At 38.7% G+C, this 27,882-nt stretch overlaps 1 protein-coding gene across 4 annotated transcripts in view; it reads left to right on the top strand.

The window, feature by feature from the left end:
* The window catches only part of LOC112553938, a 127,324-nt gene extending 103,392 nt beyond the window's left edge, over positions 1 to 23,932 (top strand). The window contains exons 3-10 of one of the 4 annotated variants that reach the window (XM_025221439.1): positions 3,167 to 3,330; positions 4,240 to 4,407; positions 8,938 to 9,035; positions 13,313 to 13,471; positions 15,576 to 15,794; positions 16,162 to 16,308; positions 17,287 to 17,530; positions 18,249 to 23,932. In XM_025221439.1, the coding sequence (XP_025077224.1) occupies positions 3,167 to 3,330; positions 4,240 to 4,407; positions 8,938 to 9,035; positions 13,313 to 13,471; positions 15,576 to 15,794; positions 16,162 to 16,308; positions 17,287 to 17,530; positions 18,249 to 19,567 (2,518 nt within the window). In that variant the 3' untranslated portion in view covers positions 19,568 to 23,932. Of the gene's footprint in view, positions 1 to 3,166; positions 3,331 to 4,239; positions 4,447 to 8,937; positions 9,036 to 13,312; positions 13,472 to 15,575; positions 15,795 to 16,161; positions 16,309 to 17,286; positions 17,531 to 18,248 lie in introns of all 4 variants that reach the window. The other 3 variants (XM_025221438.1, XM_025221437.1, XM_025221440.1) reach the window with 3 other exon arrangements.
* Positions 23,933 to 27,882: the final 3,950 nt, after the last annotated feature.

Below are 27,882 nucleotides of genomic sequence, written 5' to 3'. Positions count from 1 at the left end.
CCTTGTCAGTATTCAAACATTTTTATCAGTAGAAAATCATATTTAAATGGCGCATGGATATTTTTTTGGACATATTACCAGTGGAAAAATTCTATTTGCTTGCTGTTGGTGATCTTTACAGGACCAGATGTTTTCCTGTGATATAACCTTAGTTGTTGGTTCGGTGCAAGACACCAACTTAACCCACCCACCCAGTCTTTGGTACCCAGGGAGTTCCTTTCCTTCAAGAAAGAGAAGCAGTACAAGCATCTATGTTTCATTTTCGCTACTTTTTTCATTTATCATCGCCCGGCAGGCTGAACAGAATGCTTGGACATGTGGAGCTAGACTATCATCTGAATTTGACAGCGATAAGCTTGTCATCTACATCACTAAGTGGGGCGAATGGCAATGTATGATGCATCAAACTCACTTAGGGAGGCAAGCTCAGACCGGACATACGTTCTTCCAGAGTTATAATTGGTAGAGTTGGACACAGCTTGAGTGGAAAGTACAATTGAGAAACAGATTCTACCATAAAAATGTCGCGTCTATCATTGAAAACAAAAACAAACAAAATGACTTTATAGCATTTATAATTAGACGCAGTATAATTAAAGAATTATCTGTTGCTAATTTTAGCTGTGGGGTTTTCTAGTCCATTTATCATAGTGTTCCGTAAAGTTTCTTTCTAAATAAAAATTCCCTGGAGAATATATTTTGAAGTGCTGTTGCCCCTGATTTGCATTTTAATGGCTGCATTTTCTGGGCAAACCGACGGTTTGGGTCCTGGCTGTTCTCTTGGACACCCGCACTGCGATGGGCTCATTACCCTAAGGTGCTTTTCATCAGGGTTCGGTTTACTTGCAGCTCAGTGAGAATCGCATCCGGGCCCCTGCAAATGAAAAGTCAAGTCAGCATCCCAGTCCTGTCCCAATAGATCATGTTTTTCATTTCCTGGATGACGGGGGGAAGGAAAAAGTGGGGAGGTACTCGAGTGAGTGAATTTTTCCCCTCTACACCCTAAACCGCTTTGCTTTCATGTGGGTTTTTTTTTCAGGGTGTGTGTACGTGAGGCTAATAAAATAATTTCTTTTTCCTGCTTAGTTGGGCACTTTCCTGATAACTAAACAATAATATAGTTCAACTCTATTTTTGCCAAGCCACTGTAGCATACTTACTAAACCAAATATTCAACGTTCCAACACCGTGCGTTCGATGCTCTTCAGTCATATTTAACAAAATTAAATATTTCAGTCGTGTCTATTTAGAATCTTTTCATCTTTTTTTTATGAAGAACTTCATCTTCATTGTTCATGACGTGTACATTAGGATTACTGTTTGTTGTGAGGTCAACAAGTCCATTCAGTGGTCGCCATCGTTCAGACTGATTCCATTTGTAGAAAAGTCACGGTTCCTATTAATCGCCAAGCTACATCCTTTTCATGGACTATCATATGATTGAGGCACATATAGTCTACATCAAAAATATGTTTCACAATGTTTTGTCATCGCTATCTTTGCACGAATCTGCGTTCCATGAGGACAGCCACACAAGTTCGTGTTCGGTTAGCTATTTCCAACATTGTCTGTCAAATGTTTTCTTCCCTCTCCCTTCTCGATCAAATATTTCTGCAAAGGGTTTATGTTGGTTTTTTTTCTCTCTCTCTCTTTCGTCATGCACAAAATGATCGTTCGATAAAATGATTCTATCTACCCGCATGATTCTCGCCCTTCCCTTTGTTCTGGCACGCTCAGAAGGTGCAGGGACCGAGGTCCCAGACGAGCAGAAGGATGCACGTATGGACTCGTTAGTCGAGTCGATGGCTAACAACGGACCACCGAGTGTTTGCCCGCCCTGCATGCATGCTGGGATGCTGAAAACTATCAATGTCCACGTGCTGTTGCTATGTTCGCTGTCTGTTTGCTGAGCTTAGGTTCGGAAAATGGAAGCAAGTAATTATCAGAGCAGCTCAGAAGCCCAGGACTTGCTGGCGAGCGCAAAAAGAGAAAGTGGGCTGAAGGCGGTTCCGGAAAGGACGGAAGGGACTAATTTTTTTTTCAGAATAGAGATCTTAATTAAAGCATGATAAGTCTTTCGACGATGTCAAAAGACAGCCCTACTACAAATTAGCAATTAAACTGGAAGAAAACTGCTCTGACCGAAACTAACCGTCAAACATGTTTCAGCCAAGGGAAAATACTCATGCACCGTGTTTGATTAATTAACGAAAAACTTGAATGCGCGCATACACTGCGACAAAACAAAATTTGATATTTTTGATTTACTGGGATGTCATTGCTTGCTTAATTTATGGGTAGAAGCCTTAATGGGTAGGCGAACAATTATGTGAGCATGATTTCGACTTTATTGACATTATTACTATTATTATGTGAAATTTTTAATATTGTGATCGGTGTTTACAGGTTTTGTTGTGTAGGTGGGCGGAGGAATAGATGGAGAGATAAATAGACAAGGGCGTATGGGTGAATAGACATTGTAAGCACCAAGTACAGTATGTGGGTAGGAAATAAATGTTCCTTTCGAGTGTTGTCTTCAATGGCGGACTTTATTAGCCAGTGCGTCAAAGTTGAAGGAAAGTTATTCTCGGAGTTCTTTGTAGTTTGCGCTGATATTTAGACAAGAAAAAGATTTTTTCCGTTCACTGTGCCACTGTTCGATGGTAAGCAAACAATGGCTTTGGGGTGTAAACACACAGTGTGGAGGCACTCAAGGCCTCGGCACATACATTACCGGGAAATCTCAGCTCCGTGTACACAAAGAAAAAGAACAACAGTGGCAGACCAACATGAAAATCACAGACATTTGCCAGTCGCTCCCTAGTCCTTATCCCCCTCCCCATGGCTTTGAAGAAGGTCTTACTAATCCCACAAATACCTAGGAACAGTGTGTTCCATGCGCTAAGTGTCTTGGTAGTCAACCAGTAGCTTCCGCAATAATGGCCACAGCAGACGTCGTGACGGCCACGATGATGCCCATGGCGTTGGTAGTCGTTATGAAATAATAATAATAATAAGACTGTAAGACAGACACGTAGAAAAAGCTGCAGTGAAAAAAAATGTGAAAACGTGTGTCTCTTAGGGGACACTGCAAAACCATTCTCACCGGTATTTTTACTAACAGGTTGCACGGAGGTTATAGACAATCTCTTCCTGAATGTTTCAGATTTTACTGGGACCTGTTCATGCTGGTTCTGTTGATCGCAAACCTCATCATACTGCCCGTGGCCATATCCTTCTTCAACGACGATTTGAGCACGCACTGGATTGTCTTCAACTGCATGTCGGACACAGTCTTCTTCCTGGACATCGTCATCAACTTCAGGACTGGTCAGCTGTCCCACCCTCTGTGCTAACAGCTTTTCGCACCTTTTTATTCTTCTTTGTTGTTGGTGTGGAGGTTGTTCGTTTGAATCTTTGAAAACATGTGTTTGTGTGTTAGTGAGAGAGAAAATATGTGTCCTCATGCAAAGAGTCAGTATTCAAGAATTCCGAGAAGGGTGTTAGAATTTTGTCAACTTGCATGTCACCGACTCTCTGTCGTCTCCTTTTGTATGCATCAGCCTGAATAATATTCACAACTTATCAAAAGATTACTAAAACCTTTTTTTTTGAAATCCGTTAAATATTTTGCTCATAAATCTTTGGGGGTCTTCACTTTTGGTTCCTCATCTATTACGATAACAGCCACCAAAATGATTTTTGACCTGTCAACTTATCGTCCGACAATTGTCAACAGAGTCACATTTCATTGATAATTTTAAAACATTAGAATCAAGACTTGCCCTTGCCTAAATATAGGACTCTCTGCAGCTCGGCAGCAATTTCGATGGACCTGTATCAACTCTTTTCTTAAAGGTTGATGAGATATGGACAGAAAATATTTGTGTTGTTTTGATGACAGGTGTAGCTATCAAATGGTCATCAGACAAAACATGCAGTTGAGTTGTATGGCTGGGATGTAGGGAAGAGGAAGGTCTTAGAAATAGTCTTGGGAGAATACTGCAAGGAACTTTAAAATAACAGTAGAGAAAGTGTGTACTGAATGCAAGAACGGATGAACACCCACAGTATTTGCTATTTCACAGCCTTGATCTTCATTGCCAGCTGAATATCCACAAAATATGTCATAAATATTTCTCCTCTTTGTTTGCAAATTTTCGATTTTGAAAAAAAAAAAAAAAAAAAAACTTGCAATGGTGTGTGTGTACAGATAAATTCATTGTCTATCTGTTTCAGGTATTATATTGAACGATTTCGCGGACGAAATCATACTGGACCCTAAACAAATAGCAAGACATTATATAAAAAGTTGGTTTTTCCTCGATCTCCTGAGTAGTATCCCGATGGACTATATTTTCTTAATGTGGGACTCTGAAGCCAACTTCAGTCAGCTTTTCCACGCAGGTAACGAAGGACGTATGGACGCGTCTCCATACTGGCAAGGTGATCATTCCCAACGAGGTTCCAGAGCAAATGTCAACGTAACTCAACCCCAATCTCAGATTTTTGCATTTTTCTCATTTGCCAAGACACGTGTCATCATATCAGTAACAGATTTATCGTCTTTGAATGCCAAGCTGTGCAGTTTTAGGAACCTAAGGTCGCATAATAAACAACAACAGGATGTTAGTACAGAACACGGCATAACTGTCCCCATAGGAAGGCACATACTGATTTTTTTTCAGTTGGACATTGTACTAAACTGTTATACAAGCTTTTGAATAAGGACATGGGATGAAGATTGTTTTAAACATTCTTTAATGAAAAAGGAATTTTTTTCATCTTCTTGTTTTACAGAACTTAGAAATTTTAGACATTTAAAAAAAAACCATGAAGAGACAGGAAATATTCAATACTAATACCAAGAAACGTTCAGACAGCTTTTTAAGAGTCGTAAAATAATTTATTTTTCATTTGAACGAAAAATGAACGTTGGCAGACAAAAAGTCTAGTTAGACAAATATGATTTCATTTTCATTTTATTCTAACAAAATGTTTATCTGCAAATCAAAAAGGTTAAGGATGCATGACTACGCTGTTTGAGGTGTGACACTTGTACAGGTCTTCTTTTAAAGTTTTCTAGGTTTATTTTGAGTGATACTTACACACAGCTTACAAGACTATCTTTTGGTTTGACATGCGTTTTCTTTGAATTTCTGATTTTTCTCTTCACCTAGTTGAAAATCAGAGTAGACATTTATTTATATAATTTCCTGCACATTTTTTTTTTACTTTCGTTGCCTGACATGTTTTTTTTTTTTAATGTAAACACAGTGAGGTTTGTTTCCACCACTTTGAATTTTAATAGTTTTCTAGCATCCACCATTCCTTTTCACGATGAATAGCATTTTTCTTTGTTTGTTTATTTTTTTTTTTTAAAAACACAGTTGCTTACTGCACGTTACGCACCGATTAATTTCGATCACGCAAGAATGTATTTCATCAAAACATTTTGTCACACTTTTGGTAGCCTGTGTTGCAGATCGCATTTTAGTTTTGTAATTTTAAATCTATCTTTATGTTCATATGTTCATGGGATATATATATAATGACAAACTGGTCCTCTCTACCATATCCTCGATTTCTAGGATCAAGCTGAGCATGTTTCGCTTTCATGTCATCTTCAGATGTTGTCGGGAATATGCTTACTGTTTTTCATCAATCGCTTACCAGGCTCCCCCACTGAAACGCGTAATACTGTCGTAATAAAATAATAATAATAATAATTAGTACCGTAAAAAATTTCAAAATGATCTGTATATGGAAATGAAATTTTATCAGCCATAATGAAAATATTTTATTAGCTACTTCTGTAGGAACTTATAAATAAGTGATTGTTCAAATCTTCGACTTTGTCGAGCTTGACCAATAAGGATTCAATGGGGAAAATTTTTGTATGTAATTTATTTGACTTTTGCAATACATAGTTTTGATTGATGAGCACCAGGCTGAAAGTTTAGGTTGTTTACAAGACCTGAAGCTTGGATGTGCTTACAGTTTATGCGCTATATGCTGGTATAAAGTATACGTGAGGACAGCCAGCGTCCAGGAAGACGTGCGGGCGACCACAAACCCCAACTGTCCTAAACGATTTTTTATTTGTTTATGATCGTTCATTCTACTTTGAGACACTGCTGTCTCTGTTATAAACTATGTCTATTGTAGATGCTTCGTCGTTGTTGTCAAACTGCATTTGTGCCTTTTTTTCCCTTCTGTTCAAACGTTTTGTAGCGAAATCACGATGTCCTTTGATTTGCTTTGACTTGAGTGCTAACCGCCTCAACACCCGGCCTAAACCTCGAAACGTTTGGGTTTTTATCTGTCTTTCATCAGCGAAACGACACGTCAATAATGTGTATACCCGACAGAATGTTGCCTATATGTTGTCTTCGAGGAGAAGTTTAGGGGGTAGATACAGCTCTACGTCTCCTCGCAGCGTATATTGGAAATGGTCGCCTTGCTAAGTATGAAATAACAATGCCATTATCATAATGTTGTGTTATGGAAAATTAGTTTTCCTTTTTCCTTCCAATTATCTTTCCCGTGGAATGTGCACTTCAACTAGTCTTTTAGCTGTAGTTTCTTTTTTGGAATGACTCCCTTAGTCGCCCAGCTCTTTTTAATAGCATGGCTAGTGTACCTTGGTGTGCCACTGTTTATGTTTATTGTGCTAGAAGTGTCATTCATGCACAAAAGCCTGAGAAAGCAGCATGGCTACATTGCTCGGCAGGTTGTGTGTCTTTTTCTTTTATAATGTCTGTGTTTCCAGAAATCTTAGCCTCCTTCTTTCTGATGCTCCGTAGCATGCCAATGATAAACACTGTTCTGAGACCAATTTGACATTGGGAACTGTGTATTATATTCCTTTTAGAAAGTTTCTAGCCAGATGTAAAGCTTCAATATTCAAGTGGCCTGCCTTTAGCTTTAAGATGCCATCCATCCTACAAATCTGTGTCTTTTACTGTTTTGTGCAATATATGAAATCACCAATTCCGAATAACATAATTTCTTAGTTTTATCAAGAAAAATTTATAAAAGCTTATAAGAAATAATTTAAAGTGTAAATTCGTAGAAGTCTCTTTTGCTGGTAGTCAACCAGACTAAGCTAAAAGTGTATATAATTGAGTTCTTAAATCAAACTTTCAAAAATAAACAAGATGATACAAATTTGTTTAATTCAGTTCTGAATTACATATTACTCAACCACGAAAATAATAATTATTTCAAGCAGTAAAGATAAATTCGTCTTTATTTATTCTTTAATTTTTTTATTATAAAATATGTTCCTTCGAAACTCAAGATTTTATTCAACTAGTGCTCATTTCGTGAAATTTAACATCCTGCGTTCACATTTGCCAATTCAAACTCACATTAGAAAAGTGGTTTAGAATGAACACCTTGTGCAACAAAATAGAAAAGAAACTTTGTCACTTTTTAAACATTGCAGTAATGTTTAGCATTGTAGTTGTTCAACTTTATATGTCTGCTTGCGTACACTAAACTCTTTAAATAGTTGTAAGATTTTTAATTTAGAATGTTGGCTCATCCTTCATTCCCCCAGTAGTCTCTCTTTTGCATATAATAATAATTATATCCATCAATAGACTGTTTGCTTATTGGTAAATCCAACTTTGGATATGCATGCTAACGTTCTGTCTCATGTTACTTGTTTCTTAAATAAGGCTTAGTGTTCCAGATAACACCCATAAATGTATGAAGGAGATAATGAATGATATATGTGGGGTATGTGTGCTTATGGTTGCATTAGTCTTTGCTTCAGTATTATACTTATCTACCTGTTATTATTAACATTGTTTTGTTATTGTATTGTTCACCAGGAAAAAAATATACACTATTTACATATGTCATGGTTTCTGCTAGGTCAGATATGTTGAACATGCATAAATCAGAGCATAGACACATGATTAGAAAAGTTAGCTGACAGAATACACTGAGAACTGAACCAATGACCAGATGAACTGTTGGTTGTGATGCTGCAGATCCCCTCACCTTCCCCATCCCCCTGTCCCCTAATGTTAAGCTGCTTTTTGTAATGCTTCCAAAAGTATTAGCAAATGTTGCAAACTCCTGTGTTCCTGTTATTAAAGAACAAGAAGTACGCTGAGCTAATTGTATTCTGGTCTTTGTCCTCAATGTCCGTAAGCTGTTCTCCTTTTTCTTGCTCTTCCTGTGTTAGACACTCGTTCGTTCATCCGGTTAACTTCCCTTCCTCTCCCGATAAACATGCACAGCTTACAATTCTAGAAACCGTCCCCAGTAGAGAGGTAAACACCCTTCGCACATTTTCCCATTCATCCATAATCCCTCCATCCAGGCATGCGGCAATAGCTTACCTTTTGATAGGACTTTCATGGTACCTTGTCAAGTTTGAAAATAGTGACGAACCTGAAGCTGTTTTAAGATCCAGTAATCTGTTTGAAACCTATGTCACTAACTTGTTGATAATTCAAAAGACAAAGCTCTTTCACATGTATTATTAATTTAGCTGTGCGCTTTTCATTCATTTTGCTGCTCAGCTAGTTTGCTTACCATTACATTTTTTTTAAAGTCACGTCCACCATGACAAAAATTATGGTTTTAAAACAATAAATGTTTTATTATTACTTCTGACAGCTTCAGTATATAAAACTTTATTTTTTCATTGTAATCCATTAAGATAAAGTTTCAAAATTCACACATTCTCACCCACACACCCACACACACATATATCAAGATATCAGATTGCACCCAAATCACTCGAGCGAGTCAATCACAGAATCTTGCACACATTATGCATGCGCATGCATCCACTCAGACGAGCACGTTGTCGCAATAGAAACACGTTCATCAACTCCTTCCTTCAGACCTATCCTGCAGATTGAAAAGGCAATATGTACTGACGCCTTGAAGTGTGTTTATCCTTGCACCCCACAGGGAGAGCCCTTCGAATGTTGAGGCTTGCCAAGCTCCTGAGTTTGCTGAGGTTGTTAAGGCTGTCCAGACTCGTGCGATACGTGCAGCAGTGGGAGGAGGTATGTACAACAATCAGTTGTATAATTCATATCACACCCTTTAAACTTTTTTTACCCCAAATGACGGAGAGGGACAGAATCCAGAGGGTCTAAATGAGATGTGCGTGTCATGAATATAGATAGGGTTCCTTAATTTTTTTAAACTGAAGTTTGGACCCAATATTCTGTGTAAACTATTTTAGCAAATCTTTCTTGTTTTTAATTTATAAATATATCTTGGTAATAGTAATACGACCCTTGTCAGATTTGTCTTCAAATAGTGTTTTTCTACTAGTCTAGACGCGAAATCCATGTTTTAGTCTGCTCATTAAAATTGTAATTTATTTCGCTTTTGTCTTGTAAAACCTTTAGAGTATTATTCTCTGTGTAAAAATATTCCTATATACTGTCTAGAATGTTTATTATTTAATGATCGCTTTACAGAGAGACTAGGTTTCTTCCTTGTTAGTCTTTTTTAGTTAGAAACTCCTTCAGAGAACATAAGACTTGACGAACGACATTTTCTGGCGACTGTACTTTAATACTTGAGTAGACAGCGTGCTTGGAATACAGTAGTCATGCATGCTGAGGGTTAGAATTATTTATTGTAGCTTTTGTCATTTTTATGGCGAAAATTTAAAAAAAATTGGTTTAAGGCCACTTACATTTTAACATTAAGTGCATATATTGTCATGCTCTCGCTACTGTCAACAAAAGCAAACTATTGACAAAAGCTTTCAATGTTGCTTTCACGTGCAACGCGCAAATAATAAAACCAATTCACCGAATTCAGATGATTAGGAAAAAAATTCAGAACTGGTTGAGTGTTCATAAAAAATAGAAACAATATTTTGTATCCGTTTCCCTTTTTTTTAAATCTCAGGCGATATTGTTTCACAACATGAGTTGCTCTAGAATAAATTTGATTTACGAATCGCCCACTTTATTGCTGACAAATGGTTTTGTAAATAATTTTATCGTTTTGTTAAAAGTTAGGAAGAGATTGGTTATGAACAGGCTCGTTACAAAATTCTTCTTGAAAGCTATAAACGGTAGGGGAAACGTGAAGTAGTTACTATAATTTAATTTTAATTCCCTCACCAATATGTTTTGAATGCAACTTAATGGCCAATCTAATGGACAAGAGGACATATGGATGAAGTTAATAACATAAATTACAATTCATTCATTAAGATACACCGAATTTGTTTCCAAGATTCTGGTATCGGCAAGAAACTGGTGTCCTACTGTGAACAGTAGGCAATAAATTTTGTGGAATTAAGGAGAAAGTTTCCCTGCAAAGACGGATATTAATTAAAAAGCACGCTGGCTGGATAAGCCAGTCCTGTCAGCCATTGCAGAGATGTCAGGATAGATGGCGCTGGCGTATCGATTGCTGTGCATCGATTGGATGTTGCTGGCCTCTCAACGCCAGTGTTTGTCTCGTGCCCTTCCTTGTACTCGCAGACAGCCTGAAAGTTGGGATCTTCTAGATATTCCACTTTCACCAGACGGACATCGCTTGTGAGAAATAAATCACCATGACACCGGACGGCCTTCCGGCACTTTTTCGGCTCTTCTTGCTCGGGAATAATGGACGTAGGCTAACAAAAAGTCTTCCCGTATCTTCTCCAAGAAGTCTGGGTCTTACAAGGAGGCTGACTATTTTCTCCAACCTTGTTTTTTTTACGATTGATGTGTATCTCGGAACGCCATTCAGTTGTTGTTATGGCTGCAAAAAAAGTAGAGCAAAGGTTGATATGTAGCCTTGCGTGGAATCAACATAACAAGTGTTTGAACAGGAAATAAAATTTCATCTGTCATTCCCTTATCTCTGTTGCAACCGTGTATAGTTCCGGCAGCTATAGATCGTTACTGGACTTTTGCAAAAACCAGGGATGAACATAAGTACAGCATCGAAAGAGAGTCGGTCCCGCTATGTCTGAGAGGCTAATCACTTTCTCAAATTCTAAAAACCCTGTTTTAACCGTTTCTCATCATGCTTTCGAAATATTTGTGACCGCCTCGATGCTAACAAATAGGTTTGTCACATCACTACCATCGATATTGTTCTTTTGGAGATGCATTCACGTAACTTAACATTTTGTTAACCACATTTAAACTTGTTTTTTCCGTTTTTCATTTGCCTATTCAATAATCAGTTGACTTTTTTCTTTTCAGCTAGCCATAGACTTGAAGAAATGCATGTTCGTGCCTGGATTTAACTTTCTCACAGATAAAATCAAGGATGGGAAAAAATAATAGCATGGAAACCAGATTGAAGAACAATCGCCAATCAGTGGATGAAATAAAAATCCATTTGTAGTTCATTACTGTTAACCTCCAACAAATGGCCGTTACAAATTACTTACAGCATTACGAAAACAAGAAAAATTAAAAAGATGACCGATATTAGCATTTTAAAGGGAATTTTTTACTAGTGCTCGTCAGTTTACACGAAACATCTCTAAATACTAAGTTAATGGTTCTTACCAAAAAATGTCTACATCAGGACCTTTGCTAATCATTTCCACAGAAAATATTTTCATACTTTAGCTAGCTATCAAATCAGTAGTTGCGTCGGAAAACCAAAATATCTTGCTCATTAAACTAATTATGGTTTTCTTAAATATATCTTCTTCTACTCTAACATTAGAGAGGATTTAAAGTTGAAATTTTTGCAAGCAAAAAAAATGTATCAGGCTTAACCGTTAAACTTTAATATTGCTTCTACGATTAACAAGTTTACAAAATATTCTTTATGTGCTTACATATATAACAATGTAAAGGCTTCTGCTGTGCTACCTTGCTTTGCTTGCTTACTATTGGTGTGTAGATCTTTATTAATGTTTTAATTTGGCCTTGATTACTAGCAGGTTTGGTTTTGCTATGCTCATTGTTTCCAGCCCCTCATGCTGTGTTTGCATGACTGTTTTGCTATTTACTTCATTGTTTTCTCTTGCTTCCATAAAAGAAACCCATAACTCTATTTAATTGATGTATGATAACCATTGATGTGCATCTTGTTTTCACAGATACTTTGTAGAATAGTTATAATCCTGCATTCCTATTATATAGTGCATGAAGGGCATAGAAATGAAAATCAACTCATTTTCTGCTGAAAAGCTTGTAAAAGTTGTCTTGTGTGCTCATGTTTCACGACTAGCACAATGTTTATGTTTACAGCTCGTGCTCACATTTGTGTGTAGTCACGCACTTTTTCCCCAAGCGGTTCCGGTTCGGTTTCAATCTGATTTGATCCTATCATCCCCTATTTTCAACGGCTTTGCACCAGCTTTTTTCATTACCTTTCGGTAATTTGGTAATTATAAGCGATTTCTGCCACCACTCACGTGCAGATCTCTAAAAATTGAGTTCAAGACAACAGTGCATGATTGTATTTAAGCTTTCAATGCTGTTCTCAACTTTTAGAATCCATGTCTTAGAAATAAAGGAATATTTTAATTAAAATCGTAATAAAGTCATTTTGTGTACTTGATATATTTTAAGATAAAGATGCCTCACCCCAAGCGGATATTTTTGAAAGGTAGCTGAAATTGTTTACTCCAGACTTGTTACAATTTCAAAACATTTTTTGGTTAGGGTATGAAAGCTGGATTCCATATTCTGAATATTCTGTGTAAAACTGCAACTTTTTAAGACAAGAAATTTTCCGTGATATCGAACGTAAGACGATTTTTCCTTTTGATTTACTGCTGATTCTCTGCACGGTACGGGCACTTTTTTCCTTGCATCTTTCTCTAGCCAAAGAAATAGAATTTTCTGGGAATTTTGTCCTTCATTCTGCTTGTTTTTTTTTCTTGTATCGGAGAAGTGTGGCTGATTTCCTCTTCTGTAAAGTCCAGCAACCCGCCCCTTCCCCATCTCCTCAAGCCAGTGCTTTTTTTTCTTAGTTTGCGCTTTGCACTTTTTTTAAAAAAAAAAGTTTGCTGAACTTTGAACCCCTGACCTGTCCCCTTTTGGTGACGTACCCGGTTGCCCACGATGATGCAGTGGTGTTAACGGTGTGTACTTATTCTCTCTCACCTGCTTACCTGTGCACGAGAGTGTGTACCTATCATATAGCCGCAGCGTCCTGGAGACTGGCTCCGGCAAGTCTACGAATGGAAAGTCAAAGCGGTGTTTTTTTTTCTTTGTAACAACCACTCGCGGGTTTTTTTAAATAATTTTTTCTTCCTGATGTATCGATTCCGCTCCACCTCGCGTTCGCTTAGCAACGTGGTAAGGGGCGGAAGAATGTATCGTGTTGTAATTTTTCTGTGCTTTTCTCTCTGATGACGTCACAGTTCCTAGCCATCGCCGGCAAATTCATGCGCATCTTCAACCTCATTTGCCTCATGTTCCTGCTGGGCCACTGGAACGGCTGCCTGCAGTTTCTCGTCCCCATGCTGCAGGACTTCCCCAAGGCGAGCTGGGTGGCGATCGAAGAGTTGCAGGTCAGTGATAGTCACGTGGTTCTGTTTGAGCATGGACGTGTGTAGGTGGACTGCTGTCCGTCTGCCAAGACCAACGCTTAGCCTCTTGCGAAGTTCTCAGCTGTTAGTCTCGGCGAGCCTAAAAAAAAAAAAATGAATGCGACTGAACCGGAAGCTTTGTACAAATATGCCTCGTTTTAGTAGTTAATCTGAAATGTGAGTAAACCGGAAGCTTTGTGCACAGCTGCCTCGTTTTAGAAGTCTGCCAGCAGTCCAGTAGTATAAGTTCATGGTTTGAGAAACTGCAAGCTGCTATTAGGCATAGACTTCATACTTTTTCATGGGATCTTAGCAAAGTATGGCATTTTGCAAATTGTAGTCTTTACACAAACTAAGTCTGAAGAACGTTAATTTTAAAAATATTTCATCCACAATAATATCCGGAAGTAAAAGAATAATATATAAACGATAAACAAAAAATCGGTAAATAAAAGTACACGCACTTCCTTTTAACAAAATTTGCCTGAAACCATAACATTGTTAAGAGAAACATTCAAATTCATTCCAATAGTCTCAATGTCTCCCTACTTCCACCAATCTCAGCCTAAGTGTTGTTGTCGGTAAGGTTTTGTTATTACTCCAGCTTCAAGCCTGATTCTCTCCCCCTGCAGCGTGCAGATGGCGGCATCTGCTTTACAGCCGCTGCTCTCACACCAGACCCTCTATTGTTGATCTTAACAATGGTGAATCTAGAAACACACACTTTTACTGTCCTTGAACGCAGGGCTGAACTCGCAGCAAAAACACGAGTTGGGAGTGAGTTGGGAGGATTGATTTCCATTCCCACATGTGTCGGTAGGTTTACACGGATTTTTAACTGGACGCTGCTTGTAACCCTGCGAATCAGTAAAACTTCGGATTAATGAGTCAAAAGGCGACCATAAAGCCTTCAGTGTATTGCAAGTACTTAAGTGAACTCCTTTCCTGCACAGTTAAATGAAAGTAATTTCTTTTGGTAATGTGTACTTTAGTTTGATAAACGTTCTTGAAAATTTTTTACAAGACAAAGCCCGTTGTTCATGGATCCTACTTTTTTAAGACCTTGCTTGTGTTTTTATTTATCTACAGGTCTGTTTATTTGTTTGATTTTCCTCCAGCAAACTAAGATTGACAAGGCGTGTATATCTATGGGGACGTGATAATATAAACACGTCTTGCAGATAGCAGCTCTTACATCAGCTTCGAAGAGGCTAACTTAGTTTTGGGGACTTAAAATTGTTCAGCTCCAGATGGCGCCAGTCTCATTTGTTCCAGTCAACAGCACTTCAGCATGAAGCATACAGAAACGGGTCTTTTGTTGATGTCAAGTACGACAAATTCGAGAAACTTTTGTGCAGGCTCCGAAACGGACAAAAACCTTTATCTGAGCAAAGCACATCACCAGCCTTGGGCAAAAACGGTCTCACTATCTGGACATTTTTAAATTTCAAGCACTCTGACGTGAAAACTGTCTTCTTTCTACAAACAAGTTTGAATTCAATACTGCATTTTTGTTTTTTCTTGTTAGATAATATCGTGGAAGAAAATTGAGTAAAATAGACAGAGGTTTATTGCATATATTTTGAAGGAATATTATCAGAAACTGCAACGACACAAAGGAAGGCGGAAGCACAGCGGGTTTTACATATTCTGTGGATTCTCATAGACAAATATCTTGTCATTGTTTTCTACCGTCACTGAACATGGAAAAATCACAATATGCCTTCAGACCGTTGGTCGTGTTCCTAGAGCCCTGTCATAGGTCAGACCGTGGTGAGCGCAGACTGCTGGATTTTGTTAAAATTGCAGGGCACCTTTGCCACCGAGAAGAACAGTTTGTTGAACTTCTGTCACCCACAATACAGTTTAAAATATATTTTTTTTTATCTTAGGCATTTTTGTCCTTTTTTGTGCATGCCTTGTTTGACTGACTATCATCGCAGGTTCATTATTTTCGATAGCTCTACTACTCTCTATCTTGCCGCCATTTCAGAAGAATGTTTTGAGATTTTTGGTGGGGTTATTTGTTTTGTTTTTGTCTACACCTACCTGAATGTCCACGTTAACTCTTTCGTTGTGTGCGCAGGATGCCCACTGGGCGGAGCAGTACACGTGGGCACTGTTCAAGGCGTTGTCCCACATGCTGTGCATCGGTTACGGTCGCTTCCCGCCACAAAACATGTCCGACACCTGGCTCACCATCCTCAGCATGCTCAGTGGCGCCACCTGCTATGCGCTATTTTTAGCTCACACCACCACACTCATTCAGTCCTTCGACACCTCACGACGACTCTACAACGAAAAGGTTTGTCATGCAACAGGTTAAGTCCTCTTAGCTTGACGGCCATTTTCTCGCTCCATTTTCTGTTAGAGACCCTATTGTTGACATTGGGACGGCAAGAAAAGAGAATGTCTAAAATTGAACACGATTTATAATAGATTTTTCTTGTTTTTTTTTTCTTTTTAAAAATATTTTCTTTATATACATATATATCTCAGAAGGAGTAGTACACATTTCAATAATAAAAATTCGTAGAGAGGTTCATTAGACTTGATTAGGAAAACAATTGGTTGATATCCATATTAATAGACTGAAGAACAAAGAAAGGCTGAAGAGAGAGAAAGAGCATATTTGTGAACATTACTGTTGACTAGTTTCTTTCTACTTCCAGTTCAAACAGGTGGAGGAGTACATGATCTACCGGAAGTTACCCCGGAGTCTGAGGCAGCGCATCACTGACTATTACGAACATCGTTACCAGGGCAAAATGTTTGACGAGTTCACCATCCTTTCCGAACTCAACGAGTGTCTGCGTCATGTGCGTTGGCTCTCCTGCTTTTAAATGCGATTTCCTGAAAAATTCTTCGATAATGTCCCCTTTCAGAACAGGTTTTATCGTTTACGGTCGCATAGCCACCCCTTCAAGTAACCGATCATTTTACCCAAATCTAGAATCGCTCATTCGTTGATTTCACATAATGCGAGTGTTTCTGTTTTTTTTAAGAATGAATTTACTGGTTCTATAATCTCCCAGTGCTTCTCGATGGCTGCGAGACTGGCCAGTTTGAAGTTTATGTTTTGAAGGATAAAAAATGTGGAAAAAGTTCAATTTTGCTGGTGCTTTGAACATAAACGATGGTTGCAACCCTATAACAGTATGAGAAGTTTTTCTCATAACATGCATTCAGTGAATTTTTCCCCATAGGCTAAAATTACTACGTCCTAATATTTTTATAGTTCTCATTTCTTATTATCCCATAAATACATAATTATATTTGGCGCCACTTCCTGAATACAGTTAAATGATATTCCTATCACCTCTCAGAGCAGGATAAATTTTTTCTGATAATTTTCTTGACATCCTATATTTCATTATTTTATGTCATTCTGCGACTAATAAAATGCACACAGGGGACGTGAATCATGCCCATGTCAACATTTGGAATGCATCCAATTTACATCATCCGATCCAGACAGTCTTCTCTTTTAGAAAGGCCGCCATGCTGCCAAAGGTCTCTATTAGCAGCAGGTCGGCCAAATTAACCATATTATAGGTGCATCATGACATCAAACGATACTGACCAGTCTTGATGAGCCTGGGAAGCGCCTATGGCAGAATCCTCCACTGCAGCCGCCAGATCTTTAGATTCCTGGAGAGTTTGGCGAGGGGCTTTCTGAGGACATATTCGATTTCTTTTTATTCGGATAATTTGATCTTTCTTCCATCCAGAGACTCCCCGATGCTTCTTAAGGACTCTGTTTTCCTTGGTCACCGCTGGATGCTTTCTCGTTCCAGGAAGTGGTTAACCACAACTGCCGGTCTCTCGTGGCCTCTGTGCCGTTCTTCACAAACGCAGATCCATCGTTTGTGTCTGAAGTGGTGAGCAAACTGAGATTCGAGGTGTACCAGCCCGGTGACTACATCATAAGAGAAGGCACGATGGGTACCCAGATGTACTTCATTCAGGAAGGCATCGTGGACATAATCACAGCTGATGGAGAGGTGGCCACTAGCCTTTCAGATGGCTCGTACTTCGGAGGTAAGATGAAAATCAAGGAATAATAATAACTTAGTCTTTTAGAGAGGTGAAGTGAGGAGATCTGCTAATATTCTTGAGTGCCTCCTTTGCAATAACGATTGCATATTTGGAGGAAAACTCAATGTAATTACTCTGTGCTTAATTTCAAAACAATTTTGTAGTGAATTTCTTTAAGCATTTCCCTGAAATTTGATGACAATCTTTTTAGCCATTTTCCGATTATGGTATCTTATGAATGTTCAGCATGTTCTCGCCCACTGCAAGTAGTTTTTTGAGAACTACTGTATTTAAAAATTTGTGTATTTTATCAGTAAAGACAATAACTGATCAGCTCTTCGATACTCAGAATAAGCGAAATTTGAGAATGTTTTTGATATAGTACCGTTGTAGGTGTTTTAACAAAACTGGTAATATCGAATAAATCAAAAGTACTCTGAATTGTTAATTATTTTGTAATAAAACTAAAAAAAATTAGGTATTAATTTTCATCTAATTTTTTGTGCATTTTAATGCTAGTTTTCTTAGCTGTCAAGTTTTATGCATCCCTTTTTGCGTTGTATATTCACATTCTTGCATCTCACTAATCCTGTTCAAATAGTACAGAAAAAACAATGCAGATTAATTTAATGCTTAGTTATGTAATAGCACAAAATGTCTATAAAGGAAAACTGCATGGATATAACAGCTTTAAAACAAACTCGTTTAATCTGTTTTGTAGAAATCTGCTTGCTGACGAACGCTCGACGTGTGGCCAGCGTCAGGGCGGAGACGTATGTCAATCTTTACTCGCTCTCCGTCGAACACTTCAACGACGTCCTCGAGCGCTATCCGCTCATGCGCAGAACTATGGAGTCGGTTGCTGCGGAGCGTCTAACCAAGATCGGAAAGAACCCGAGCATCGTGTCCAGCAGGGCCGACTTAGAGGAGGACCAGAAGATGGTCAACGAGATCGTCATGGAGTCGACACCAATACCGACTTCAGCCAGCGAAGACGAGGATCGAGACTCTGATGAAAGTTCTGACGGAAGCAAGCAGAAGAAGAGGCCGTTCAAGTTTGACTTCTCGTCGCGCCTTCATAAGATTTCGGAAGAAAAGAAGTCGAGGTCAAAGGAGAACCTCAAGGACCGAGACCTCATAGACCTCGATGACCATAAGCACAGTCACATCTGGACCAAGTTGCCGAAGGTGTACTCTGGCTCCAACCTCTTCGGTCTACGCGTTCCTAATTTCCCCGAGAGGAAGAGATCAGGGAGCGTGGGTGACGCCTATGGAATTTCCGCGACTCCTCGACAGGACAGCATCGAAGAAGAAGGCAGCCATCCACAAGAGCACCGGCCAGACGAGAAGAGGAGAGCCAGTTTTCTGAGCAGCAGAATCTTCCGGTCCGCTTTCGACCAGAAGGAAACGAGGCCTAGGAGGCTGCGAGACACAAAGGCTTTAAGCCAGGACGATCCGTCTTCAGGCTCCTTCGACTCTGGGATGCGTTTTTTGACTGTTCCCGGCGAGCCCGACCAGAGCACCAGAGACTCGAAGGAAACCGGAACCTTCTCAGTTCCCTCATCCCCTGCCAAGAAGTCTGGTTCCTTCTTGCGGGGAAGAGGGTCAGGTGACCGTCCGAAAAGCGTAGCGGAGATTCTGGTGGAGAGCGTCACCAACGAAATGGGCATCAAGCGCGACCAGCCGGCGCTGCTTCCGGTGGTGACGGCTTGTGCGGCGGTGGTGCCCCCAACGGCAACCTCAACCATTACGCCCTCAACCTCTGCCGGCACCTCCACCTCGGTGAGCCTGATGAGCGAAGCAGCGGGCTTTGGTCCCCCATCAGTCTCCACCCCGAAATCCACCTCCGCCCCAACACTTTCGACGCCGACCTCAAGCCCCTCAACTCCAGGGCCAGTCACCACTGCTAAGCAAGGGGAGAGAACACGAACTGAGCCACGAGTTACATTCTCTAACACAGCCTCGGTAGTCACAGTCGGTGACAGCCCTTGTACCGAGAAAAGACTCTCGGACAAAAGAAAAACTGATAGCAATGTCTGATATTTATCCATGACTTTTGTTTAGGGGTTTGTTTGTTTGTTTTATTTTTTGTTTGTTTCTTTGTGTTTTTTTTTTTTTTTGCCTTTCTTGATTATTAAAGTCGTAATTAGATTTTAGACTACACCATGCCGTTTCCACTTGTAGATTTGAAAAAAAGCAAGAGTTGAACACCCAGAACCCAAACGGATTTCTGTATGCACCCGAAAAGATTTATTGTTGGTGGTTGGTCACATGCACCGATCCGAACCATGACTGCACTAGCTTTACACGCAGCTCACGGCATCGTTACATGAAACAACATCAACATCCCTGAACGAGGACAGATTTGCATCTTTCAGACACACGGTTCGTTTCTGCATGTACCATTAACAGAATATTTTTTTTCAAGGCAACTTGTATGGAAATATTCTTAGGACGAAAATAAATAAAAGGTAACAATGTCAACATGTTCATGTTTTTGGGGGCGGATCGGAAACAGGTCTGATGCAGCCAGCTGCAGTAAAAGTTGAAAGTAAACAGAGGACAGTGCAAGTCTATGCAAAAGGAACATTCGGAACAATAGGATTGTTACTGTGGAGGTTGTCCTCGTCATGAAGAACGCTCGGTTAACAATCACGGCTAAGTCAAAGTAGTTAGGACTTGTTCTTTTCGTTTTCAAAACAGGTGATGGTGCGTGCGAGTATGTATTTATGTATTCATAAATGTATTTGAATGCTGTGGGAATGTATGTTCTGAGATAAAAATGCATGGGAAAGATTCCTCGAATTAGGAGGTGGTGAGGGGGAAGAAGATGAAGTTCGAGCGTACATGATGGAAATGATGCAGATGGAACTGCCCTCTGTTTGAAACATCCTCGTTGATTGTTAAAGAACATTTTTCCGACAATCTCCTTCAAATGTTTACTTATTTATTTCACATATATGTATATAATCGCTTCAGGAAACTGTAAAAATTAATAGTCGTCGGCTATTACGTATGAACCGTAAGAAATATGTTTGGTTCTCTTCAATATCAGTGACAGCTTTGATGATGCTTTGTTTCTTTTGTTAGTCTAGCTACATCACCAAGCTTTAGTTTTTTTTTAAAAAATCAGCGAGGTAGTCTCCAGGTTTGTGCAAGATTTTGGAAAGTTGTGCAATATCCTTTGTTTATTTTATACCTTTAATTGATTTTTTTCATATCACCTTGATTGATATTTCTCTATGAACTCAAAGATAGATAACTGGCTTCTGGATGTTTGGCAGATCAGTTTTATTCAAACACATCAATCTTTAGAGTATCAAAAAGCATCATCACATACAAATATACTCGAACTACAGCTGAATGTGGCGGTAACCGTTATATATGCCTCCGGGGAGATAACTAATTCTTGATCCGACAGGATGAACTTCAGAAAAAATCTTATGTCAGAGGCTTTTCAACCGGTTTTTTTAAATACCCCCAAAATCAATTCAAACGAGTCCAGATTATTCAAGAAAAATTTTCCAAGAGGAATGCCATTTCGCAGGCGGCACTCTGCAACCAAGAGAGAATTAGTCAGCATCGAATATTTAATGCTGATGCCAAATGCTTTTTGTCCATTGTAGCGATCTGTGAAAACTATTGATTCTAAAGCTATGGTCATTTTTTCCAACTTTTTTTTAGCGAGCAAGAGTGAGAAAAATAATGAAAACATAGTTAATAAAGGGAGGTAATGTAGTTGCATAACTCGTCTTTCATTCAATGTGTGCGCTGTTTGTCTTACGAGCGTAAATAGAACACATGCACCTCTATTTATACTCAAACCAAACGAAAATTATGTATACTTTTCAGAAAAAGTTCAGATTTCGTCTCGGGACACTCTCTGTTCGCCGGGTATTGCCGGTTCCTTACCTTCTTACTACCCTCACAAAATGAACTGACCTTTAGGTTAAGACCCTTTCCCATCAAAGTAACCAACCAATGCAAGGAGAAACAAGTGCTGACACTAAGATAAATCTAAAAAAAAATCACCTAGAAATTACTTTGATAGAACACAAAGCTGTGCTTGCGAGAGGTGTTGAGCCAGAAAAGCCATGTCAAAGGCAGACAACTGTTAACAACACCTCAATATCATGACCTGTCCATTTCAAAGTATTCTTCAGGACAATGATGTGCCTTACTGACTAAATAAAAAAAAACGCTTTAATTTAACCAAGTTAACAAATCGAGAAAAATGTTGCCGTAGGTGTCACTTGCGCCGGGAAAGTATGTATAACCAACATTGCTACAAATTTGTGATTGAAAAAGGTTTTTTAATGACATTTCTGTAAGTTTTCAGAACTTGGCGGTGCGTGAACTCTCCGATTTAGTGAGTGTTATCAATAGAGGATTAGTGTCACCATCATGAAGCCCTTGCAACCAAGGTACGTTCGTTGGTTCCCATCTTCGACATGGATCTGGCTGATGTCTCGTGTTCAAGAAATGGTGTTGGTTTGCAGGGCTTGAGAAATCGCTGCTGGCTCATGTAAGAAAATAGTCGGCATACTAACAAACTTTCATAGTCTAGCACCAACATAGCTTCAATTTTTTATCATCTGATCGTAAAATTCTTCAAAAAATCTCCCTCTTTCATTTAAACTAGGGCTTTAAGTTTCACAACAAATGGGCCAAGCACTCTTCTGCTCAAAGTCATTGTCTTAAGATAACCCTTGTTAACCTTCTTGTCTGTTTGTCTCAGCAATCGTTTTCTTTTAATATTTTAGCTCAAAGTTAGCTTATTATAATGTAAATATAAACAAAGAAAATGCATAATAATGAAGCAGATCTGGCAAATTATACATTATGCATAAATGAATGTGTTCTAGGCACCCACACCCGCTTATTTTAGGACTATGTCAGTCTATGTACAACATCATTGTCTTATTTCCAAACATCTCGCAATACCTCATGTCCTTAAAGCTATGATGTTGCAGCAAATAGCTATAATCAATCGCTTGACATTTCAAGAATATCTTCCGAGATACAGCAGATACATGGAAGGAAAAAAAAGTTAAAGATACCAAGAAATAAAAAATGTCACGAATGTCGAATTGTAATATTTTTAAATGGTAAGCTGGCATCAAGCGATGCCGCCCATCAAAAAGTCTAATTTCCAAGACCAGAGAGGGTTGAGCAGATAGTGACGGGTGGGTTGATGATGATCACAAGGTGACCAGGTTCTTAGAACTCTCTCTTTCTTGTTCATTGGAAACAAGAATAGCTATGACACAGAATGTGGACTGTGTGCTTCCTGTTGTGAACGATGGACAAGAGTTCAGTTGGCACTCAGGAAATTCATGCCTCAGTTCTTTCTTGGTTCTGAACATTCCTTTTGACCTTTGACATTAGCGTCGTAGAAATTCGTGTACTGCTGTTAACCAGAAATACATCCGTGGGAAATAAATGTTTTGAGCTTTTCGATGCCAGGTGCAGCGAGCTTGCAAATAATAAGAAATGGGATGTCGGCCTGTAGTGATCTATAACTGCATTTTAGAAAATGTCAGGCTAAGTTGACATATTTACAAATTATTAATGTCCTTCTATCTTAATGTAAGGTTACTTTGAAGAATTAAAGTAGTACTTAAGTTCAACATAATACATATGTCGGTACTTATTGATAATGGGCTCTGTTGGGCGTTTCCAAACAATCCTATTTTGTTTGTGAAAATGTTCTTTCTCAGTTCCACTAACATTTTTATTACCAGCTGGCAGTCTTCACATATACAACATTTTGGTATGGTTGCAACGACAGTGCATATAATTACAATTATCAGTTTGTTTTGAAGGAAAATATATTAGAGGCAGTGTATGATTCATCTCTATGCTGTAGTCGTCTAAACACACATCTGAAGTAAATTCAAAATTATCCCTAATGATTGAAATCATTTCGCATCCTCGGTACGAATCCTGCTGTTGGGGCTTTGGATGACAAGTAGACCGTTAGCTTGTACTTGCCTGTAGTCGGTGCCATCATGCAGGTCCATGCTAACCCGCTTTTACTTTCATGCACGAAAACCAAGAAACTTTTTGTAACTGTTTTGAGGTTTTGTTTTCTCTTGTGTACAGAAGCCAGTTATCAGCCGCCTCATCAACTTCATTCCGCTTAGAAATATGCAAATCACATTTATCGCTGGCTTGTTTACATTGCAAATGTTCATCTGTGGTTAACATGACCATGCTGTACGAGGAACTTGACTTCATTATATGCAAATTTTCTCCTTTTTTTCTTGTACATAGCGCTGTAGGCAAACAGATTCACAGCTGCGCAACGAAATGTTAACTGAGGACAGACCCCGCCTGTAATACAATATTAGACTTCATGAGTACAATGCAGAGAAAGCCAATAAAATGTTTCAGTTTTAAAAAGTTTTTGTTTTCACTTCAAACTGATGTAGTGGTCTTTACTGACGATGTGATGTTGCAGTTGATGTTGTTACCGGGGTGCATGTCAGGTTTACAGCTTTCGTTTATTGCGATTATCTGAGTGGCAAGGAACATTCAAGAAACAAACTGTTTTGCAGCGTGACATTTGTATTTGTACTTAAGTTAAATTCTAGAAATCGGGTTTTTCTTCTTTATTTTGGTAAAGTCCAGTTTATCTTTGACATAACATTTGTCCCCATTATTCCTTGATCATTTTTCTTTCCCGACAATGTTAATCCAAAGGTCCTATAAAAGCAATCAATCAAGTGCACATAAACATTTGAAAAATCTATCCTGACACGCATGAACAGAACAGCACAAGTATAAAAGTGTATAAATATATCTGGACACAATCGCATACGCGCATGCACACACAACCATTTCATGATGTAGTATTCAGTAATCTCATTACGAAGGCTAAACAATACTTGCACTGCAGCAATATATAAAACATAAAGAAGCTTAGACAAAAAAGTCTGTAGCTACATTAACAGCAGTTCAATGCTATTTCACAACAAGAAACTAAAATAAGATATTTGTTTGCACGCAAGGCTTTAAACATTCTAAAGGTAAGGGAAAGGTCGCCTTCAAACCCTTTTATGAAATTAGAAGATGGAATTAAAAACGACACTTTTCTATGGGCCAACTATTTTTTAAAGGGTTGTGTACTCTTACTGCTTTACTTCAATCCTCTATTTAGTGAGATAATCACTCTCGACAGATGAGTCGACTGATGAAAGTTTGCTCCGGAACTTGGGTCTCGAACCACCGCGCTTCTCAGTTCGGACGCCAGTGCTTTCCCCGCCTCCCCAAACTGACGACACCAATGTCCCACACTCATTCCCTTTGCAGATATATGGTTTAAAGCTGAACTGCAGAAAAATAAGCATATTTTTATGTATAGCTACCAAACAAAAATGTAACAACTCATCAAACACAAATGCATTTTCTTGAAGAACTCTCCGTCAGCAAACTTGTTAGAGCCATGTTTTAAAGTTAGACAGTAGCAATCATTATCCGTGAAAAATGTGACATCTGTGTTTGTGAAAGGTGTGCTTCCTGTACGTGTAAGTGCATGTGATTTACCAGACCAGTGAAGTAAGTGTTCTTTAAATACACCGTGCATTTCACGCAAACATTTTGTACGAAAACAACCCGACAATAAATTATGTAGTCACAGATGGATGTTTAGTATTTAAGCACAAAACTGAACGTCTTCGTCCACTTTCCTTCATCGTCCTACACTTTACCAAGCGTTGGAGGTTTGTATCTCTCTTTCTCTTCTTTTTTCTTCTTACATTCTAATTGGCAATGAAAAGTGAAACATTTCAGTTACTGAAAGCGCGTTGCAAACATGTTGTGATTTACAATGAGGAAGAATTTTATTAATTTACTTTTTTAACGCTTTTAGAAGTTGAATTTTACGATTTCGTCTGAGCATTTAGCATCCTGTGTGTTTTCTATGCACGCCCTATAAATTACACGACACTAGCATTGTGGTTAGTTTGAGATATTTGTAAAGCGCCCTTTGGTGCCATGTCAGGGTTGGTTGTTTTCTATCTACATCAGTCGTATTCCCCTGCTCAGTATCCTGTTTTAGACAGAATTGTATGAAAGATGGGAAGTTTGCTCCTTGTCATAACTCCTGTGATCACGTGCGTCCTGACCAAAGAAGCAAACAGCTCTAACGTTTCAAACATACCTGGAGCACATAACAAGTTTATGAAAGCAAAATGAAAAACCGATCCTCTTCTCTGAAGGCAGTGAGGTAGTCGGTAAGGATGTCCTTTGACCTTATCGATCGTCAGATTGTTTAGCTTAAAAAAATCATGTCAGAGACTAAGCTTTAAGTTAAAAAATGACTCGGGTTTCAGCTATAAAAGCTAAAAAGTACTGAATGAAAATGCTACTACACATCAAATCTTTTTATAACATTCAACGATGGGCGTTTATAAATGTATATTTGTAAAGTAATTCATCTTTTTTCAGAGTACATGGTGAAAATTGTTCAGCTTCTCCAATGGAAAGAGATTGTGGTGGTCTCGGACCAAAGTATGTTTTCAAGCTCCAAGCATTGTTTAAGCAAAAAAAAAAATAATAATAATAATGATGTGATCATGATTGATGATTATTGCTAATTGATGATTATTGATTCATTGTTGATTGATGATGATTTTTAATTGATGATGATGAAGATGATGATGATGAGGAGGAGGAGAAACGCAGGGCCTAGTCTGTTAAATGTATTTCTCGCGTCAGAACTCTTCCCGAACCTTTGTTTTCAAGTAAGCTCAATATGTGTTGTCTCTATGTGTAACAAGATGAGATGCTGGACCTCTTCTTGGAACATACCCAAGAATACTACCCTACCAAACTAAACATATACAGCAGAATTCCAGCTTTCTTCAACGATGTCCTCTCCAAGTCCTTGATCTCACAGCACTTTCTTCTGTTCGGCACCAAAGACCATCAGAAAACTGCGCTGGACGTGGTGAGAAGAGAAATTATGCTGAATTTAAGGAAAAACGTGTTTGAAAACATGTACTTGCATGAATTAGGACATGCTTGTTATCTTTAAATGCATGTCAGCGCAAACTCTCGAGTTTACAAGAACTTGACTTTGTGGTTCTAATAAATCAGTACGTGTTGTTTTCCTCCGCAGATGCGAGAGATCCCTGATCTGATTGGTCCTTTTTCATCCATCGTGTGGGAGGCATTTTGGCTATGTCTGCTTGACTTTGACCTCCTGGACATCATCGACATCAGACAGCTTCAAATCAACAATTTTGCGGTGTTTGTGCCCAGTACTGAGGTTAGTAAGAAACAAAATAATCATAATCATCCGTTAAGGCAACATTCCTCGTTTATTACATATAGTAAATAATTCATTGTTCGTGAAATATTTTACTGTATTACAAGCTTCTACGACCATTATTTAATCAGAGAGAGCCTTTAAAAAATATGCCTTGTAGTTATACCTCATTTTAAAGTCAGATCCGTGGTATAATTTTTTGAAGTGACATTAGAAACTTGTAATACATTAAAAGCCTCAAGTTCACGACCATTTTTGCTGTCATCACACATTTGTAAGTTTTTTTTCTAAAAATATATTTACAACTGTCTCAGAATCGATGGTGAAATGGAAATCAAAGCATGTCCAAGAGATAAAATTGACATCTTGAAGATATACGGTAGTCACGCTTGATTTGCCGACATGAAAATAGTTCAACAGATGCAAAATTTGTCATAGTTCCACATTAGACAGTATAATTAGAGGTACGGAAGGTATTTAACATTAACATGCATCCAGTGAGGGTATTTTGAGTGCTTGTGATTTCAGACCACTGTCGGCATGCTCAAAACTTTATTGTGGACACCCGGAGGACGTCAATTTTCTTCTGTCGCACCTGACATCTCTACGAAAACAACTAATACTCTCTACCCCAATGTAAATTATGGACTGAATGGCGCTGTACTGAAAGTTGGCACAAAAGAGGTATTGGGAAACAAATCCTGCATGAGAATAATTTTGGTGACAGTTTGTTTACGGCTTATGTTGCGACAAAAATTTCTGTTTTATTATTATAAAGGTTACAGATAAATAATCAGATATAGGCTTATGTATAGGCATGGGCTGACATCTACGTGTTATTTCCACTCCAGTTAATAACCCAAGAGAAATTGTGTCTGTCTTGTTCTTCCACACGCTCACATGTAGGTATTTACTGGATTACACCTACAGACCAGTGGTGAGACGAAATCATATGCCTGGTATAATAGACAGGTCCTCCTGTGTATTTGTACATGGTTCACTGTTACCGGCGCTTGTTGATCGCAGGTGCGAATAGCGAACTTTGCTAGCAGATGATTAATTAATGGATGGGTTTTGGATG

The sequence above is a fragment of the Pomacea canaliculata genome, linkage group LG13 (genome assembly GCF_003073045.1).
Source record: "Pomacea canaliculata isolate SZHN2017 linkage group LG13, ASM307304v1, whole genome shotgun sequence".
NCBI lineage: Eukaryota > Metazoa > Mollusca > Gastropoda > Architaenioglossa > Ampullariidae > Pomacea > Pomacea canaliculata.
This window is presented reverse-complemented; position numbering and strand designations above follow the sequence as displayed.